The following is a 22101-nucleotide window of genomic DNA, read 5'->3' on the forward strand; positions in this document are numbered from 1 at the left end:
CTGACCCATATAAAGACATGTTAGGCCATAATGAGTTGGGACTCGAACCCAACTTTTACAATCATGGATCATCAGGACTTAAAACTCGATGTCTTACCCTCATGGTGCGTTGGGACTTGAACCCACCGTCTTATCCTTATATAATGTTTATCACAAATGGTCTGATTCACATCAGAGAATGGAATATAATTTTATGTAGCCACATAGTAAAATCTATCATAAAAATAAGCAAAATAGAAATGATAAGAACTATTATCAATAAAAATATGATAGAGTACAAACTCGTGTACTAGTATCCTACATATAAATATGTCAATAAGAGAATCACCATGTAGCGTTATTACTATGTGATGTATTACTGCATACTAATGCATGATTAAATAAAATGCACACAAGAATTGAAACACATAACTAAATATACTTAACTTAAAAAAACAAATAATCTTAAGTAATAACTATTGCTAGCATATTCTGTTTTAATACAGATGATGTCAAAATAGGCTAGTAAAACATAATGATATTACTTTGTCAATTATCAGCATAAAAATGTTGCAACAAATTAGATTAGGCCATCGATCTTAAAAGTCCTCGTTAATACACAACATGACCAGAATGCTTTTTGATGTTTCACAAAGATCTTTTAATATCATGGAAAATCAATGATAGCATGATGTTATAATTGTATAAGATCAATTTTAGAACTAGGAACAAAGTTAGTGGACATATACAACCATACCAGCATGAAAACTTAAAATCAAAGCTTAGTTTTTTCTAAACAAAGCAACTACAAATCTTAAATTTTAACATAAGCTAAATACACAATTTATGGTATAATTTTAAAAATAATACTCCCTGGATAATAGAGGCAAACTAAACATTATATGGCATTCGTAATAATGCCCATATTTCCATTGGTTCAAGGTTGTCAACCATTCATATCTTCTAGGTTGATTAAAGCTTCGTGCTGATAACGTTTTACGAAACTTAGCTCAAAGTAATAATATAAAACAAGAAGATAGACAACAATGTAGAGAGAAAGAGAGAAGAGAATCTATTTCTTCCATGTATTCAAGTGTGTACAATGTGGTGTCCAAACCCTCTATTTATAGGATGACATTGAGGTATACAAAGGGATATCATAAACATGGTATTAATTATTGAGATCACGGGGAAAGATCATGGGGAGGTTATGGAGGTGTGGGAGTTACAACTATAATGGTGAGAAGTAGTGGGAGTTATCTACTTAATGGAGAAGAGTAGTGGGAGTAACTTCTTTAGGAGTTATAGACTTCCACTACAAGATAATATTTCATAACAGGATTATATTTTTTTGGTCAACCTTTAGTTTTTAAATTTTAAGCTTTGTCCAGAAATATCCGCCGGAGTACGGGAAGAATGCAACTAGGAGCATATGGTAAAAATGGCCTGTGGTAGCCACTAAATAAGGTGGTATTTATTTTTTATCCACCAATTCTAATGCTGAGCAAAAATAACCACTACTCTATTAAAATTAATATGAAAAGATATTTTTACCCTTTCTTCTATTTCTTTTATTCCCAAACCCTTCCTTTATACGCTTCAGAGCCACAATATCAGAGCCAAAATTTCAGAGGCAAAATTTCGCTCCCTCAGTATCAGTATCGTTCCTTGCATGGGAATCATTGTTCGATTTTGTTCCTGCCCAGTGATTCTCTGCTGTAGTTTGTTGCACTTAATCTCTTCTCCTTTGTCATCTTCTCTGCATCGAACCAGCGAACTAGTATGTTTTTTATTTTGCCTTTATGCATTTTTCTTTTTGTGTAACACTCCTCAAATTTATAAAAATTTCAAGATACGCTAATTATAGAACTAAATTATTATTATTACTATTATTTTTATCTTGCCTATAGTGAAATATATACATATATATATGGCTAAATACATAGACAACCCATTAAACTTGGCCCAATTTTTTATTTTGTCGCTTTAACTCAGCTTTGTTCCATTTTGGCCCTCCAACCCCATTTCTTTTATTCCACTTTGACACAAAAGCTGACTAGACTCCATGTGTGATTTGCCTCACCCTTGTAGGCGTGTGAGAGCCATTTTTAAGCCAAATTTCATACTCCCAACGTAGAGGCGGATCCAGAATTTAAATCCTATGATTCAATTTTAATGTTTTTAACATTGAACCCATTATATTTTTAAAGTTATGGGTTTACATCTATTTTTTTTTTACAATTTTAATGAATTTTTACATACAAATTTTTACTCCGCGTCGAAAGTTATNAAGTACGAAAAATTCTAGAAGCCCCTATCCTGCAACCTTGATACTAGACCTCCAGACTTTCCTATCAAGGGCCATGTCCTCGAAAATCCGCATTCTAGCCAGATTATTGAAAGATATAATGCAAAAATAACCTAATCAACTACAAAAGACAAATTTTTACAGTAGTAACAAACACAAAAGATAAGGAGTCCAGGCATTTACAAGTTCATTCACTTTCAGGGAAGAGTTGAACCAGGGTGGAAAAAATACTAAAGAGATACTAAGAAGGGGTAAAAGATAGCAGAATAAGATGAACTTGAATAAATATACTTTATGATCAATACTCAAAAACAATTATTGTTTCTAAAGGGTTAAAAAAGCAAGAAAATGCCCTAGAATTATTGATACCCAAGAATCTGCAAATGCTTTGTGATGTGTAAAAATTTCCAGTGTCAAAACTCCAGCAGTTTGCTGTTAATATCTTTCTTTTTGTCTAGTTTCAACTACTACATCTGCTATTAATCACACTAGGATCGAAGGCGTATTTGAAGATGACCAAATTTTGCTGCTCCAGGCGAAGAACCTTCAAACACGTATGGCAAGAATCCAGTGGCAGATTTGTATCTTTGCTGAATCTGCAGATAGAAAGACAACAATTAAAAGAGGGATGCTATTCCTTGTATTGTTTACAAGAAGAGTATATATCTGTAATTGTATAACAATAAAGCTGTAGAAAGGTACCTCAATAAGTTGTTCATTGCTTCTTAAACAGTTCCTCCCGATAACACAAACTGTTCCACCAGAGCCTCCACCGGTAATCTTTGCCCCAAACAAAGTCCCACCTTCGAATTTTGATGATTTGGAGTGCTGCATTTCTTGTACCAAGCTAACCAGCCTATCTGTACCATTTGACCCAAGCCCACAAGCACTATAACTGAAATGACACTGCATTAAGAGAAACACTTGATCAGAAAATCTCTGTAGAGGTATTCCGATTGAGAGAACAATTTGCAAAGAATCCACTCCAAAACATGAAGCATAGCATATACCTGATACATTAACTCTCCAAGAGCAGATAATTGATCATTGGAAGGTGCAGCTGATAATAATGCTTTAAAAGCCTGATAGCATTTGATACATACACATGTCAATCAGTTGTTCTCATGATGAATATGAACAATCTAATAACAGGAGATAAAAAAAGCTAATCTGATGTAAAGGACCAGAAACCTTCTTATTCAGATGAAAATGATTTTAAAAGGAAATTCAAATTATGGACCTTGACTCGGAAGTTCTCATAGACGGGATGCCTAGTTGGTGCTCTCACAGCATAATTGCGCTCCTTATCAATTGTCGTTACAGAATCATCATGATCGAGATACTTCTCCACAAATTCCTGGCCAGATAAAGATTCCGGAAGTCTAGTTGCATAAGACGCCTCATATCTGAAATTAGAATATATGTTAAACATAGTTAGTAAAAAAAGAAGGAGAATAAAAGCCAGAAATACAAACTACATATGCATAACAAACCTATGAGGTGAGAGGTTGCACAGGTAATCCAGAGACGCTTCCATTTCAAGTAAATCCTTGCTATCCTCATCAGCTTCATCAGGGTTGAACCCGTTGATTTGTTGGGCAGATGAAATGTTTGACAAGGAAGAGCGTAACTCCACCGACGCAGCGGACTTTATTATCTTCCTCCCCATAAAGGCACCAACTCTCACAGATTTGTAGTCTGAACCACCAACACTGCAGCAAACTCTCATAAGTACTGGAAGGAAAGAATGTAGAACATAAGGCCAAAACATACATCCTAATTTGGTAGAAAAAAGTTATTCATTAGGCGGAGAAAATGGACTGCGATCCAGCTTAAGTGGTGGGAAAGCGTGATTTTAGTTTTAGACCTCCTGGCGGACACTGCAGTCGGCGTTTTTCAATCTTGAAAGATACATGGTAAACTTGAAAAAACAGTTGGACCAATTGTGAACTGAACCAACATTTGGATATAATTTTGTTCTTGCTCCAAACTTGAGAAAAAGCAAAAGTATTCTCGATCAACTCAATGAAAAACATTCTTGAATTCGTCTATTTCAGAACTTTCTCCATTAAATAAGTTCCACCAAATTTTTTAAATATGGCATGAACTGACTGTAATCTTCACGTTAGATTGCAAACAAATTTGATGGAGATAAGAGACGGTTAAAGGGAAATACTCAGTGGGAAGTTTTACCTGTGTCGTATTCCAGAATCAATTCCCCAAAATTGGATGGTGGGTGGTATGTCAACAAGTCCTAGCACCTCAGCGGGCTAAAACAAAAAGTGAGTGCTAATTCTGATATCGCGGTTGGTCCCAGTAACTATGTAATGCTTGGCATAAAAATTTGCTGCATACCTGACACACCATTGCGAGAAGCTTGTCGGCCTCCCCACATGTTGAAGCCATCTGATCCATCACACCACAAGGAGCTCCAACAACATGATTCTCCACCTATTGAGGAGAATAAAGCTTGAGAAAGGAAGGGAGGTTTTACCAATCCAATAATCAGAACGAAAAATTTGGAAGAACAGAATGAGGTAAGTATAAACACAACGTGCCTTTTGGCAAAGGAGAGCCAGATGTCGGGGGTCAATGTTCAATCCTGCAAAATGGAATTTTTTTTTTACAATTCAGTATACATTTAACATAAAAAGGAAAACCAGAGTGTGTTCACTTCTTCCAACTTAAATCAGCTAGATCTTTCAAAGTTGGGATCTTTTACACAAATTTGGGAAGCGGAATAATGGACTGCAAGAATTTTGCTAACTGCCCACGCATTGTTCAAATTTAGCATCAATCTAAACAACTTTGCATATAGGCATGTGAAACAAAATGGATAAAAGTTGTAGGAGACAGAGATCATCAAATTCCCAAAGTGACTACTGAAAAATCATAAAGGACGTGACAGACAATTAAGTGAATTTGAGATAATGGTGTAGTTTGTGGATACAAATGCAGAATCATTATAAAGGAAATATTTGTTGTTGTGGTGGAGCAGGGTATTCTGCAGATAAATGTAGTACCATGAGCAGCAGCAACAGCAGTCATACTGGCAACTTCTATAGCAGCAGAAGATGATACACCTTTGCCCTCCGGAACACCAGAACTTACCTGTGCTAACAGGTAATTGATATTTCAAAAAACTTATTTAGTTAGATGAACCAAAAAAGACAGGAAAGAGGCTAGTAAAGCTGTATGAAAAGACCTTATTAATTTATGTCTGACATGAATGGAAGCGTTAAGATAACCACAGAAGCCTAAAGAAATGTTACAACAGAAAAGGTAATTTTTACATCCATTTAACTTGTGACTGGAACAGAAAATGGCCTGATTCAGAAAGTTTGTTAATGCTGATGGAATGAAGTATCACATGTCTGTAAACTGATTACAGTAACTTTAATTTGGAAAGTAATTTTGCTCCGTACAAAATAGTCACCCTATCTAGATGTAAGGAATTAGCTTCACATTTGGCCATTCTTATTTTATTTACAAATCCTAGTGGCCTACATCATACAATGAATTTCTAAAAACAGCTCATCAGAAGACAGTAACCATTTCCTTTTTCATCACTGTAAACATGCTTCATAGAACAACTGGTGCACCTTCTTAGTTTCATTCAAATAGATCACTGCAATCTGTAGAAGACTTAAAATAAAAATTTGCAGAAGCTATGAACACCTGAAAGGCTTACCAGAATGCTAATACTATCCTCAAAACGGATGCCTAATTCAGTCATCAGTACCAGAATCGTCCCAGCAACATATGCTGCCCACCTACATGGATGCTTCATATTTACAAACTGGTAGCATCTTATTAAAAGCGAAAGAATGAAAATACAAGAGTTCACTTGCTTCTGGGCTGGGTCTCGGGCAAAATAATTGTATGCTTTCTCATATGTAATTGGCTGCCCATCCTCCACAAAATCAGAAAGATCCATATCAAAAGTTGGTCCACGATTACCTAATTCTGAGCCAAATGATACCTGGATTTGGATTCATCAACAGTAAGTCACAAACTTTCATGAGCAAAATAGACAATTAGATGTTGTAGCAGGCAAATGGTGTCAAAAGTACCACAAAAGAAGTTAAGATGCTAGCAAGCTAAGAAAATTTGTTTGCTCGAATTTTCGTCGCAGATAGTTTCTTTTATAAGGTAATATTTTATTAATAAAGGTACCAAGATGGTACAAATACAACGGGCCAGCAACTAACACAAACAGATCTCCTGACTCCTCTAGAAAATCCATATAGTGTTCCAAATTTTCCATAACATTTCTTGTGTACCAGAAATACAGGTTCAAAACAGTTTCACATTTGGGAGCATTACCCTTCTAACTCCATACATATTTAGAAAGAGCTCCTACCATTGACTTGCCACTTGCAATGAAACAAGAGATGATCAACAGTTTCTAAATCTTCTTCACATATATAATATCTGTTACTTAGAATAATTCCTCTCTTTTGCAACTGAGTGAAACAAGCTTCCCTTGCTTCCCGGATATGTACGTTAATGAACAGAAACCTTTTGACTTCCCAAATGCGTATTTAAGTTACACCCATTCATATACCTCCTCATTTTCGCTCAGAGCATCAAAAAAGGACAAAAGGAAAGAAAAAAGAACAAAAGAGTGATAATTTCAAGTTATCGAATGAAAAGAAACTAGATAGACAATGCTTCTTGCACGAGTAATAGAGACACTAACAGTTGGCTTGAGGATATTCATGCATTAATGTTACATGGATAAACATCCGAAATTTGAACGTTATTCTACTAAAGAGAAAGATAATGCTGGGGAAAACAGGTAAGTAGCTCAACATCAGCAATGTGGAAACCACACATAACTCTAATATGGAGATTTCAACAAACTTCATACAATGTGATGTATCATTGGTGAAGAAATGTAATGCAGATATCAGACTATCAATATGGGAAGTTCTCCTTTGGCGAGGGGGCAAAAATGTTACAAGCACAGCAGCAATACTACTTCTATAACCTTAAAAATTGTAGTGCCTAAGAAGACATGAAACAGTGTCTGTTGAACTAAAATGACTTTGAAGAGAATGTATATATAAATCTTTCCCAACAACGTGAAGACAGCTAACTGTCACCATAAGAAATGAATGCACTAGAAACCATGGATCATGTGAAATTCACATTTGATCACATTTAGTGTTTGACCATTGAAAGTCACATTTCAGAATAACGTCTGGTTGCAAGATTCTACGTTTTCCTGGCATGTCAGGTGACTCGGGTAAAAAAACATGAGTTTAGTCTCAAGTTTGATGAACAAAACAATAGATAGAAGGACAAATAACCCCTAATCCTAGTGACATGCCTAGATAAACGTAAAATTCATATCTCTGCCATATGTTACCATCCTCTTTATTTTCCTTGATACAAACTTGTCTTACCTGTGTTGGATGTCCCGATGCGTGCCAAAAAGTGAAAGCAGTCAATGTAATAGTCTATGCCAGAGCTACCTAGAACATATCTTTAAATATGCCATATGTGAGAAACATATAGCATTACTCCAAAATATTTACACCAATTGCCAACTGATGAACATTTGTGAACACTGGCCTTACACTCATAGGGTGTCAAGAGATTGGCGGGCATAAAGCATAGAAATTACCAATTTAATATCATGCATAAATGAAAAGTATCTCATCATGGCCGAAACATGAAAACTATTTTCCAACTTAAACAAATTGCTGCCTCCTGATGGCAGAGCTATGTTTTTGCAATTATTTAATAGACCATTGTCTAGCAGTCGCAGCCACAGCATTTAAAACAATCAATTAAGGAATTCGGATGGTTATATTTTCCTAATAATGCAATATATCTCATGCAGTGCAAATATCGAAAGATTCGATGATTCATACAATTTGAAGAACAGCAGTACGCCCGTCCTTGGGCTGCCTAGCCTGAGCATGTTTCCACAATTTTTGCTTGCTCGGATGATTTCTCTGGATTGCGACATGGCATGCCTCCCGGGTGGGCATCTATGGAAGAAAATGTTGACAACATATCGTTAATAGACAGCAATGATCTAACATGATGATGACGCCTAAGAAATACTTCCTATATTGAGTCACAGTTTATATGAGGAAAACACACTTTAACAGTGTCGAAAGGAACCAGAATGTTCTAGCTCAGGCAAACATCAATTATTTGAATATTTGACCACATTGAGCAAGAAAATACAATGCAGCTCACTAGTGAGGAAGTAGGTGATGATATTCAAGTATGAACGGGTAAAAGAGTTTGAGCTTTTATAGGAGGCAAGACATGCATTCAACAAGTCACAACATAAGACCAGGACAAATACTCCCCAAGCATAAACATGTAACAAGGAAAAAGGAACTTTACCTGTAGAACTAAACTACCAGAATAGTCAGCAATTCCTCCCATCACGTCCAATCTTCCCGGTGCTCTTGAAACAAAAATCTCTTCCTACATTACCAGATATTGTCATAATTCCCGTTCTCAAGACATGTAACAGCAAGAGAATCTAGAGGCTAGGCTCTCAATTCGAAATAACATGGTGATGCAGACCTCCATTAACAAACAAAAAAACAATGCTATCTCCCGTTCAAGGTTCTAACACATGTATAAGCTGGGCACATTTCCCAATAGACTAGCCTGAAATCTGGTAATTCTGTAAGTCTTCTCGAGTTTGATTGCACCTTTACACATAAGTACCGTTACAAGATAAATGGTTTCTGTGGTAAACGAATCAATATCACAAGTTGTGAAGACCTGCAATTCATATGGATGAACACTTGGAAAAATTTCCTTCAGCAGTTTTTCTCCCTTTCTCGTTGAGTTATTTCAAAATGTTAATCATGTGAAGATTTCCTTCTTATTAATCTTATATATTATTATCAGATTAATAAACCACATCCTGCGGAGAAACCTGTGAATCCATGAAGGGAAAAAGATTCTACACTGAATGAGTGAAGGAGATATACCTCCCAGTTGAACATTGCAGCAGCAGCCAGATGTTCGCGTGTTTGGAACTTGTTATTATTTTGAGGACTACATGAGGACTGTATTTCAGCCAAGCTCTTCAAGAAACCAAGTGTATCTGGGAGTCCTTGATGATCTCCATGAAGAATTGCAAAGTAATCATTTCTGCGAAGTAATAGGTGAATATTTGATAAGAAACGTGCCTAAAGGTGGCTGTAGGACATAACAGATTATATATAAAGACAAGAGGGTAGGAATTAAAGAATTTACTCTTTTGTAAGACTGCTATTATCGACAACTTCCTTATTTGGCAATTGAGTACGTGAACTAAGTTCATTTTGTGCAAGCGAATACCATGCAGGGATAGCTATATCTTTCCCTATAATCCTTTGAAGCTGATAGCCAAGGACTATAGCGTCTCCCAGCCTCCGCGCTCCACTAAGCTGAAATGAAAGTTACATATACAAGTTATCAGTAAAGCAAATCATATTGTTATGCAGTTTTGGTGGAGTATCCTGTTTATATCCAATAAGAAGACCTAACATCAGTTCGCTGTTATGCATTTTCCAATCTCAATATTTTTCATATGTACCAAGTTGCTAAATATCATATGATAGAGTTGATTTTACTTAGTAACATTAACGTAATTCTGTAAAGTTCAATAAATTATTATACAGCTGCAGGAGTTCATATATGCCAGAACAAGATACCCAACATCATCTTTTGATTTGGTAAACCCCACGCGCAAACCCCCCCTACCGGGAACCCAATAGTGGCTCTTTACTGTCTTTGCTCGTTTGGTGAGTCGAACCCAAACCTTATGGTCCGCTCGAACAAAAATTGATTGCGTGGTGGCGCCCAAAAGTTGAGCACATCTTAAGATAAAGATAGAAGAAGATGAATTTCGATGAATCTTACTCCATGTGAAGCGTGATATTGTCCCAAAGCTGTATCTTGTAGTAGTCTAGCAGCCACCTAAGATCCATGAGGCAATAGATGAAGAAGAATCAAATAACAAAATAATATTATTTCTTTAGAACCACAAAGATGAACAACTCCATTAGGAAAAAGGAAACTTTACTGGATAAGAATATACACTGGACTCGAAGAAATATGCCTTTTTTTTTTTTTTTTTAATCTTTTTCTTTGAAAAGTATGTTATTTTACTATTTGAATAGAATTCAGGTATAATCTATGCTTATGCAACTTCTAGGGACAATGCAAAAAGGCTACTATCCAGCTGTCTGCTCTGTATGTGCTTCCGAGAGACTTCAAGTGGAGATTTTCAAGCATTTTCCTGGGGACTTAGAAATCCTAGAGATGAAAACTGTGCAACGAACTAAGAGATCATAGCTGGTGACCCTTTAACAGCTATTAGGGTTTAAGACATGACACAAAAGAAGCAAAAGTTTTCTCAGAGAATATCTCTGCAAAGGGCTGCAATGTGAAACTTTTGCCTAACATCTTTTAAGTAACTTGATGGTGCCCAATGTATCTCCTGAATTACAAAGACTATGTTCTGCTGATCAAGAAACTAGCTCCTACCTTACATGCATATTCGAGCATAATCTGTCATTCAATATGTACAGTGCTTATTCCAACATGCCATTCATAATGTACAGTGCTTAAATAAACTAATAGACAAGCATATTCGAGCATAATCTGTATCTTTCAGGAAGTACATAATAATTCAACTTAGAGTACAAACATGGATGTCAGGTGCAGTGGTAATATTTGTTGTATAGTTAGTTCCCTTATATTCATCAGAAAACATATTGGAAAAACAAATTGAAAAAAACTAACAGAACGATGAGAGGTTATTTTCACACTTGACACATCAACTTTGATTTTTAGGTATCTCTCGTGAACTTGCCTTTCGCTTTTGAAGAGCGCTATCAAGCATATAGATAAATGTTTTTTTTATATCGTAAACCTTTGCGAACTTGCCTTTGGATTTTAAAGAGCACTATCAAGCATATAAATAAATGTTTTCTTTTTTTAATATGGTAAACCTCAGCTCCCCCAAACCCCTACCCAGGAGCTCGACAATGATTGTTTCCAGCTTCGCTGCATTGGTGACTCGAACCCCAGCTTACTTGGAGGTGGAGAATCCTTACCACTAGGCTATCTCTCTCTTGTTATTAAGTATAAAAAATGCAGCATTTATGAATCATCATCAACAGAAGTATCCAAGTAATGTTTTTTGAGTTATTTGACAATGATTTTAAATATGGCGCCTATCTGTTTTAGTGGTTATAAAGCTACACCATGAAATGGACAGAAATAAATACTCCCCGGTTTATGTTCATAGCAAGAACACTCAGATGCTTTTAGGGGACTGACATCCATCGTTGAAGAGTATGCTGGCACTGGTTTCTTCTAATAAAGTTTGTTTTTATTATATCCAGCTTTATGGAAGCTCGCTTGGTTGGTTTTTTATAACATGGGTTACTCAAGTGTTTTTCTATCAATATTTACTAACTATAGTCCAAAAAGAGCTGTTTTCATCACATGCCCTGTGTTTCGAGAATAATCATTCAGAAAGCAAAGGTACCTCGCCGCCATTGACTCCTCCATCATAGGATGGTTTCAGTGCAACAGCGCGTTGAATATAGGGAGCCCAGTGTCCAGTGAGCAAATCCCTCCTAATCATCTCTACACCAGCTTGGTAATGCTGTGTTGCATATTCACACATGAGCTTTATAATCGTATTTTGAGTAAATCAGAGGTATATCAATAACAAAGAAATAGCCAATGCCACGTACCTCAATCATATTCCTCAGAAACGGTTCCTCATTAAAATAATCTCTGCGTACAAAGACAAGCGGCACCTTGTATGCCAAGGCTTCACTTGTTGTGCCATATCCGATTTTACCTGAAAGAAAGTACATGCTTGATTTTAAGTATAGTCATACTCTGAGAATAATGTTTTCAATCTTATAGAGCTTTAAGATACCGCACCAAGCATGACGTCTGAGGCTGTAATAGCATCAGGAGTGTAAAAGTCTTTAGGGAGTTTTACAAAGTTGGAAGGCACCTCCTGATCTTCAGAAGCACCACAGACCTTTACCAGCAACAAAGGCCATATTTTTGCGTGAAGCACTAGCAGATGTCAAATGCAACTAGAATGAGCAAAGTAGAAATTGAACAGAAGATTACAAAACTAACCAAGCATATCCATCCTTCAGGTAGATATTCCTTTTTCAGCTTCCATCCAGCAGGCTGCAAGTTAAAATGTATATAAAGTTGTTATTAAGTGCACAAGAAAAATCATGTGACATCTACTAAAAATACCTTTATATGTTACTGAACCTCCAGGTGCATTTTTCTCAATAGAAACACCTTATATTCCACTCACTTATTCCCATAATCAAATGCTAGATATATTAATTAGACTAGACCACCACCTCTTGATCACGAAATGACAGCACGACATAATGTGAAATCTATAATTCAAAGGTCTCAAAACCAATCTTCCAAGTATTCACTGATAGAAAAATAGAACTTGAGTTGTTACTCAACAAAAAAAGAAAATTAACAAAAAAAATAAAGCTTGAGTTGCTAGGTTGAGAAATTTGAGGTGAGTAGTCTCTGGCAAGAAAATATATCAAATGAAATTTAGCAGTACATCTTGAAAATGTGGCATCTACCTGTCCACCAAAGTTATAAATAAGGACTTTTTGGCTGTCTAGAATTCCAAGCTCTTTCCGAACCTGTATCACATTAAAATATTAATCACTTGAAAAATCAGAACATGTCAGAAGGATGACTTAGGGTTGTCAGTCACCTGTTCTCGAGTTTTGTGTAACCTTCTCACGACAAGGGGAACATCAATTACATCACGGAAAGCAGGCACTGCAAGGAATGTAGTTTTTTGTAAACAATCAAAATACCTCTATGAGAAATGGAAAATAAAACCCCAAAATTAGTATGTTGAGAACAGCACATCTAGTTACAATGTTGAATATTGACTCCTAAAACCAAAACAGAGCTGAAATGAGAAAAGAAACATGGTAAAATCAAGCTGAATCAAATATGAGACATGGAAATTACATACTTGGGCAATATCCTGGCAGACGAATTACAAACTCACAGTGAGAATAATCCTCTGCTATCTGGAATATAATCATTGATCGGATCACATTGATGTTGGATTTCCATATGGCAATCAGATCAAAGAAAGAGTTAGAAGTAAGACATGAGAATATGTACCAATATGAATATCACCCACAGTAAGGTACACACACAGAAATAGAAGAATGATTGGCTTCTTTCGAGCAGGATATTAAGGCAGGGAATGTTTAAATATGATAAACTCAAAGTGAGTACAGTTCCATAGAATAAAAGGTTTGGGGCATCTCAAACAAATCAAATTCAACTCCTTAGTAAAATTCCATCATTAGCAGACGCAGTCCATAGCAGGTCTTGATAAAATTTAATAAGTATTCCCTCCATCCCAATTTATATGATTGTCTTTCAATTTCGGGCTTCACACCATTCCAAAAACAATAGTATATACAACCTTCACAATTCTTAGTTCATATCTATTTCTCCCTTGTCAGACGCCTAAAACATGGCATACCATGGATGTAAAGACAATGTAAACATCAAAATCAATTTGAAATGAGCAAAGAAGTGGAACATATGATTCTAAGATGTCAGGGAGATCAATGTGAGAATGAGAAATAATACATTAGCTTAAAGAAATTTACAATTTTGAATAAAAACATCACAAGATGTTGACCCCGTAAATGGATACATATATAGTGGCTTCATCTCCTACTTGACTGTTTTGATGGAATTTTTGAAATCAAAAATTAACTTTCGGAGTATTTTGGGTGGAAATGAAAAGGACGAACCAATTTGTGGAATATATATATTGAAGGTTAGTAATCACCTGCCAAATTATTGATCGGTTGTGATATCCAGCAGCCATGACATAGTCTGCGTAGATGAAATCCCAACTGCCAAAGTTTTGAGCAATGGAGAGCTAAGCAAATTAACATCTTCCCATCTGTTTATATGATGGTAATTTTGCATTTTCAAACAATATGATAATCTCATGTATCCTAGACGATAAAGGAAATTCTAAAGGACGATGAAACAGTATTCTTTTTTTCACCTTTCAAAATAACAGACAACAAAATGCAGAAGACCCTATAATATGTGGTACTCCAATTTCCTAAAGTAATGACCGATGAGCTCATAAAAGGAGAAAGTAGATTCAGTTACCCATTTTACAGAGAGGTCCTGGTGTTGATTACTTAACTATTGGAATTTATCACAACCACACTATAAAGTCACCTAACATTTTAATCCAAAGATGAAACTGGAGAGTTGAAAAGACAAGAAAATACGGGCCAATAATGAACTGGTCGTCAAAAAAGAAGGAATCACTTAAAGTTTGTTAAGTTGGTGACACTAAAATAATCGTCAGTGAAAAAGATGATAATGTGATATCAGAATCTTAATGCAGCACATTCTTCAAGACGCTACTAAAAGCACATTTAGTCATCATTTCCTACCCAAACATCAATTGCAAAAGAGCAACATGCTCGTACTCCTGTTCTCTCTCTCTCAGAGTTACACATGCTATGTAGCAGATGGACTCATAGCAGGAACGAGAACTCTAAAATTTTGGTAGACATGAGTACGAGCTGGACAATAATTTATTGCACATATAACATATACAACCTTTTATATCTCAAATGATGAACAAGGTGAAAAATTGAAAATATTCATAAATGTCTACAGACGAAACAAGTGACTGCTACTTAAAAAGCCTCAAAATCACCTCTTTTGGCCTCAAACTGACATAGTTTAACTTCTATGAAGTCTATTTGATAAAAATGTCTTTATTAACCACAAATACTCTATGCTTGATGCACACCATTAAGCAAAGACATCCACACAGTCCCACCATCCATGTGATAGTTAAGTATATAACACAAGGGATAAAATCATAAAACCTAAACTCAACATCATGAGTGAACATCAATTTTCTGTGTTACCTGAAGTTTGTGCAACAAACTGCACGAATTCCAGCATCGGTGGCTGCTCGGCATGCAACAGGAACTACATCTGAGACCTACTAGTGAAAAATAATAACTTTAGGCACTTCAGTAGAATTATATCTAGCAAGAACTTATAGCCTTATTAACTGGACAACACACAAATGCAAAGCAGTTGTTTTCTTTATTTATTTATTTAGGAAGCATAAGTCTTGTAGAAGGCCTTCTACTCATGTTGGACAGCTGGGCAAAGGTGTCTATTGCATATTTGAAATTCATTCAGCTTTAACCACGGGAATCTTGTCCTCTGCATCCTGGGCACTCAAAGTGCCCACATATTTAGCATTTTTATAAGGTTAAAAACTTTAAATTGATAAGAAGAAGAAGAGGAAATAGAAGAAGCACAGGAAAAAGAACAAGGGAAGAAGTGAATCACAGATGATTCCATAAATACACCACACCGTATTACAATTGAAAATATTAAAGATACTGCTATTTAAATTAGCATATAATTACAATTGGATTTAAGTCGTTACATAATTGACAGAAAATATATACAGCAGAAATGTCATCCTTAGTGTCCTGATAAATTTGCATCCCACATATTTGGGAACAGCCAACAAAATGAATTGTGTACAAGACACTATCTCGTCCGAGTGCACATGCTGTGCAATGCAGCAAAATATATTTAACCCTTTAGCTATAGACAGACAATTTCCTCTTCAGTTTACATTTCTTGAAGTCAAAGGAACTTTGCTGCCTATGTTGGTTTCACTTCTTAATATTACGTTTCTGGGATATATCCACTCAGATAAAATAACATTAAGGTTTCTAAAATGTTTTACATCTTTTGATAGACAAAAGAATTCACCAACTATATTTAGTAACTCTAAAGATCCCACTTTATTAGATTTCCCCTCAAATCAGAATCGAGACTCTTCTTATTATGCAAGTTCAGCCCCTACCGGTGCTGCTTTCTCTCTGTTCGTGATTTATCTGCATTTTCCAATCCTACTTACAGTTCAAACAATGATATCTCCTCTCAAATATTATCTACCTTTCAGATTAATGAAAAACGGATATACTTTTGATAAAGAAAAATGCCATTTTAAATTAGACAAAATTCTTTTCGTTTGGGAAATTTTACTTTTCTCTAAAATTTATTTCTCTTTTAAGGTAGAAATATGTTTTTGGATTTTTATAATGATGTTTTCATGTTTCTGCTTAATCCAACTGGTCAGTGTATGTACTTTAAGATTTATCAGATTTTAACAATTTGCTTTTTATCAGACATCTAAATGCATTTTTCTCCCTTCAGAAAATTTCACCAGCATGAAATGCCATATGCTTTCACTCTTTAAGACAGTACAATACCAAGTAGTACTTCTGGATAAAGGAGAAATAGATCTTAGCTAGCTTGTACTAATAATACAGCAGTGATTGGGTTTTAAAACTAGCAGTACAAAAGAAGAGCAGATGCTGCCATTAGGATCATATTACCACTAAGTCAGCCTTGATAGATTTCAACCATTCAACTTCCGCGGCCAAGATTGAATCCCTGGGCAGTACGGCTGTCTGGATATACTGGATAAAAATAAGCACAAGTGGCACTTTCTATCAAAATGGCTGATATGAATAGAAATCGGATAGTTAAGTAATTGCTGCAATTTTGCCTCATCATAGACTATGTGGCCCACCTTTTCCAGTGAAGCAAGACGGTCAACTGTCAAAGCATCCGCTTGAACTGCTCCACAGTCCAACAGAACCTGAAACACTAACATCTCATCCTTAGAAAAACTCGGGGACCTGTACTAAGCTTTGATGATATGTCAAGAGTGTTAGTGCTCAAACTTTGTAGTTTGGCGGAAAATGTTAAAGCACATTCTTTCCCTTGCCAGTGGAGATTGAGATCAATCAAGTAACAGAACAAAAAATATTCCAGCTTTCACACCTTGAATAACTATACATCCATTTGCTGAATAATTATACATCCATTTGTCCTTTTTCGTCTAGAAAACTTGAAAAGCTGAGATCATCAAGCTTAAACTAATTCATCCTTTCACATAATGTAATTGGAAAGGGAAATTTTGTTCTGCTTCTCCACAGGATTAAAACACCAATAGTCCCTACTCACTGCAGCTTTATGTTGATTATTTCAAATCAGACAGCAAAGGATGGAATCATGCATTACTAGCATACCAATAAAGTTGATTTCATAGAGATCAAGCAGTTCTAATCTCCCAACTCGCAAGAACCAAAAACATCCAGTTGCCGCATGCAACACTCAGTATCTTAACCTGACTAACCTTTACAGAAAATTATCAAAAAGGACTAACCTTACGGATAAAAAGTCGAGGCAATTGTATCTCAGTAGTATAAACATAGTCAGGAGCACCAGTAACCACGTGAACTTCATGTCCTGCTTGAATTAGATGACGGACAACCTTGCATTACAAAATTTGAGATTAGGGAGTATTGGTAAACAAAACAAGTTAGTGCTAACAAATTAATGATCATTGTGGGCAAGCTTCCAGAGTTCCACAAAATAAACCTAAAGGAGGTGGGTTTTTTTCCATAACCTAAATGTGATGGTATAACAAAGCAAAGAAAATAGCAGAAGTGGCCACTCCTTCTTATGTCATCTAGTCCTATCACGTTATGCAGGTACCCTTTTGTCCTTAGTGCATCAAAATGATCTCAATGTTAGTTAACTAAATTACATAAGCAAAAGAGAAAGAGACTTTCCTGAAGCTGAGACATTAACTAGCAAGCAGGAAATAGACCTATTCAATCATGACACAAGCTTTCTTTGGTGGCTAGGTTTGCAAAGTCAGTTCTAACTTCTATCAGAGTGGCATAACATGGTGAAACTTTTCAATAGTGCTTTTAGTAATGTTACTCAAAAAGATCTAACTGCGTGGGGCAGATAAACTATCAGCAACAAACGAACACAATCCATAATGATCTATTGCACTGTTGCATTGTTCAACTTTGGCACTAAGGGACTAATATACAAGATGATATCAGAGGATTGGGGAGTGCTAGCCCAAATAAAGAGGCCCCTGGCAAAAATATGCTTGAGGAAGAAGAGCCTGTACAAGATGATACGAAGAGTTGAGGCTAAATCCTTCATGGTAAAATCCTACTACGTGGGGTTGTCCGAAGGAACAGTTAAAAATGAGGCATACAAAATGGTCTATAGCACCAAGTCACTAAGGAATGAAGGTTACATTGCTTAGTGTATGGTGCAAGATGCCATCTTAACATTTAGGCCAAATACTTGTACCAAGATTCCCTGAAAATAAAGGAAGGAATTTTGTCTTCAATTACTTTTGAGAAGATCATCTAAATTCACATATATGATCTGACTTTGCAGTACCATAGTGTAAATTTAGTCCTAAAATTGGATTTGATCACAATATCCACGTAAACCCAACTTGCTTGGAATTGAGGCGTAATATTTGTTGTCATTGTATCCAAATAATCGCCCCAACACATTCAGTTTATTCACATTTCTCATACTCTATCGCTCCAATTACCTTACCAGAAACCAATGGGTTTTCTTTTTAAGCATGCTACTCATATACAATGTTCACAAATCGCAAACGAAATGTATAAACTCATGCCAGCACATTGAACAAATTAAAACAAATTAAGAGGAACAAAACTGGATCAATCAATTAGAACACATTATCAGTTGTTGCTAATTCCAGCATTACTAAATATAGTACAAAAGTTCCAATGCAGTTCAAAACGTAAACGTAACAAATTGAACAATAGAAAAAGAACGTACCTCAACAACACGGGTGGCATGGCCAAATCCATGACCAGTAACATAATAAGCAAAAACAAGTGACTTCTTCTCTGATCCCACCATTCTTGAACAAAATCCCCTTTTTTTCTTCAATAATTACCAAAAAATTAATGTTCCCAAGTAGATTTAAATTGGATCAAGTGAATGCACACTAAAAAACCTAGAAAAAATCGTGAAGGATAAAATCAGATCGAACGAGATTTTTGGGCCAAATGTTTATCTGATCTCAATAATTATATACATAGTATACAACTGAATGCTGATGTATGTGTAATGTAAATGTATTTTGGATTATTAGATAATAGAGTAACAAAATCGATAAATCCAAATATCTGTTAGTAGGTATTTAATGTGAATTAGTTAGAAAGAAAAGGAGAAATATTTATATGATGAACATAAATAGTACATCGAAAATAGTGAGGGCGGGAGAGTGTGGGACTCTTCTGATTTTGGTTGTTGGAACTACTACAAATTACTGACTTTTCCATGTGTATTTTTATGTTTTTTTTTCCTTCGAATTTTGCCCTTAAATTCGTATTTTATTCCTTTTGAGTCCTTTAAGTCAATGCTGGATTTTTTACGAAACTTAGCTCAAAGTAATAATATAAAACAAGAAGATAGACAACAATGTAGAGAGAAAGAGAGAAGAGAATCTATTTCTTCCATGTATTCAAGTGTGTACAATGTGGTGTCCAAACCCTCTATTTATAGGATGACATTGAGGTATACAAAGGGATATCATAAACATGGTATTAATTATTGAGATCACGGGGAAAGATCATGGGGAGGTTATGGAGGTGTGGGAGTTACAACTATAATGGTGAGAAGTAGTGAGAGTTATCTACTTAATGGAGAAGAGTAGTGGGAGTAACTTCTTTAGGAGTTATAGACTTCCACTACAAGATAATATTTCATAACACTCCTCCTTGGATGTCTATAGACAATGTGCCTCATTAAAACCTTACTAAGAAAAAACCTTGTGGGAAAAAATCTTAGTGAAGGAAAAAGAGTACACATATCTTGTAATACCATTATTTGCTGCCTCATTAAAAACCTTGCAAGGAAAACCCATTGGGATAAAACATTAGCTAAGGGAAAAAGAGTACAGCGCGTATTTGCCTCCCCCTGATGAAAACATCACGAATTCCAATCTTGTATAATAACTTCTCTGATATTGAGATCCGCAATGTCTTGTGAAGAAGTTTGTCAAATTATCACTTGAACAAACCTGTTGAAGAACTTTGGTGAATGTGCTTTATTTTGTCTCCTTCGATAGTCCTTCTTTTAATTAATATAAGCAAACAACACTATCTTCAGTATTATTGGAATCTTCTCTTCAAAGTCAAGTCACACGTTTGTTGTGTGTTGAGCCCATTGCTTTATCAGTTGCTTATCTTGGCATGACTTGAATAAGTATCAACAATTAAATGCCTTGTAATATGATAATATGGCAGTACTCTCACAGGCAAATAGAAAGTTTAAAGAACGAACTTCAGGAAAATGCCTGCATTTGCATAACCAACAAAATCTTGGCAATATTTGTTAGAATAAACAAATCTACATCAAGTATTCCTTTTGAAATATAATACTAATTGTATTCCAATATCTCCACATTGAAATAAAACTATATCTTGCTAGAATATTGTTATACTCACGGTTCTAGCCAGATATATTAGTGCACCAACTGCACTAGACACAAAAATAAATCATGTACGCCATGATCGCTCTAATCTACATAAGGATTTGCCGAAGATTTATTTAATAAATTTCTTGGGAACCTTAATATGCTTCAGAACAATTTAAATTATTCAAGGATTTTCATTATATGCATATCAAATGTATTGTCAGGCCAAAATCTGAAATGACTCCATTCCCCACAGGAGAACATGTCTCCTAATACCAGGATATTTACGAAAATTTTGTGCCACAAGTCATCTTTAAGTCTATCAACTTGATTTTTCATTTCACTTTCAGGTGTGGAGACTATCCGTCCAACTTCACATTTTTCAGGTGAAGTCAATTTCATTGCATATTTTTCATTTGGCCAATCATTTATCTGTCCAAATTCCATGACAGATTTGAGCTCAAGATCCTCGTCAATATTAATAATATTGAGCGCTACATTATATTAACAACATCATCGATGATCATTTTACATCGGTTCCATCATCGCACAATAAAGACATAACTTATCGAGATCTCATTATTTTCAGGTACCTGAGCCTCTCCCATGAGGTCTTATAAAGTGTTATGTCATGGTGCTCTTATAAAGCACTTGCCTCCTTATTATGACCATCTTGAACATATGCTCCTCTCCTTCTTCAATGAGTTTTATCTTTGGAACCGATTAGTCTATTACGCTTCATGCGTTCCACAGACTATGTCCATCATGGACTTTATTCTATTTGGAATATTAACAGCTGAAATATGACATTTAGCTTTGGGTCATCAAATGCGTCTGACAATATTTTGGAAATGAATTATCACTTGAACTTCAAATTCACATTTTCTTGTACGAGGATCTAGGTATACTCATAATAATTCATTCCATGTATTACTTTTTTTCAGCTGCTCATTTTCTTCTCCTAATGTTGGGATCACCAACACAATTCCCAACTTTCTTTGGGAACCCATCTTTGTGCAATGTGACAGCACAATTAAATCATATAGCACATCCATATTTCTACATGGGAATATTTGGTTCCTGACCCTGAACCAATTGTGATGGGGAGAATTTATCATAACTTATTGGCTAGATGCGTACAAGTGCTGTTGTATATTAAATAATATACCTCATACCAAATTTCGATTTGGGAGTTTTATTCTCATAACCAATGGTTTAGCTTAATTGGAGGCATACAATTTCTGCTAAACCAACTTGGATTTAAACCAGCATTATCAAAATAAATTATCATAATATATATTCTGGAACTGTGCTCTAATAATTTGAGCAAACAACCTTGCAACTAGATGCATTTACTAACCTTCCACGGGTTACTAAATCGCATATTCCAGCTGTA

General features: G+C 35.5%; 1 protein-coding gene across 1 annotated transcript; it reads right to left on the reverse strand.

Annotated features, from left to right (window-relative positions):
- Nucleotides 1-2546: 2546 nt before the first annotated feature.
- Nucleotides 2547-19543, reverse strand: LOC109216282 (L-arabinokinase-like). Its single transcript, XM_019380429.1, has 29 exons — nt 19061-19543; nt 17604-17711; nt 16965-17033; nt 16768-16851; nt 15268-15344; nt 14154-14220; nt 13314-13371; nt 13044-13111; nt 12907-12969; nt 12425-12478; nt 12218-12320; nt 12022-12131; nt 11811-11930; nt 10175-10231; nt 9527-9699; nt 9259-9421; nt 8657-8740; nt 8170-8289; nt 6139-6269; nt 5979-6060; nt 5311-5398; nt 4846-4889; nt 4643-4738; nt 4481-4557; nt 3781-3999; nt 3528-3693; nt 3298-3369; nt 2990-3193; nt 2547-2883 (listed from the first exon to the last, which is right to left on the reverse strand). Exons 1-29 carry the CDS (start codon nt 19142-19144, stop codon nt 2776-2778), a joined length of 2949 nt encoding a protein of 982 aa, XP_019235974.1. The 5' UTR covers nt 19145-19543; the 3' UTR covers nt 2547-2775.
- Between the last annotated feature and the right edge of the window lie 2558 nt (nt 19544-22101).

Source organism: Nicotiana attenuata, unplaced genomic scaffold, assembly GCF_001879085.1.
Source record: "Nicotiana attenuata strain UT unplaced genomic scaffold, NIATTr2, whole genome shotgun sequence".
NCBI classification, from domain to species: Eukaryota; Viridiplantae; Streptophyta; class Magnoliopsida; order Solanales; family Solanaceae; genus Nicotiana; species Nicotiana attenuata.

Coding starts and splice junctions, on each gene's coding strand:
- LOC109216282 (XM_019380429.1), bottom strand. CDS start 19,144: ATGGTGGGATCAGAGAAGAAGTCACTTGTTTTTGCTTATTATGTTACT. Junction 13,372..14,153: donor ACCGATCAATAATTTGGCAG/GTGATTACTAAC, acceptor ATTATATTCCAG/ATAGCAGAGGATTATTCTCA. Junction 12,132..12,217: donor AGCCTCAGACGTCATGCTTG/GTGCGGTATCTT, acceptor ACTTTCTTTCAG/GTAAAATCGGATATGGCACA.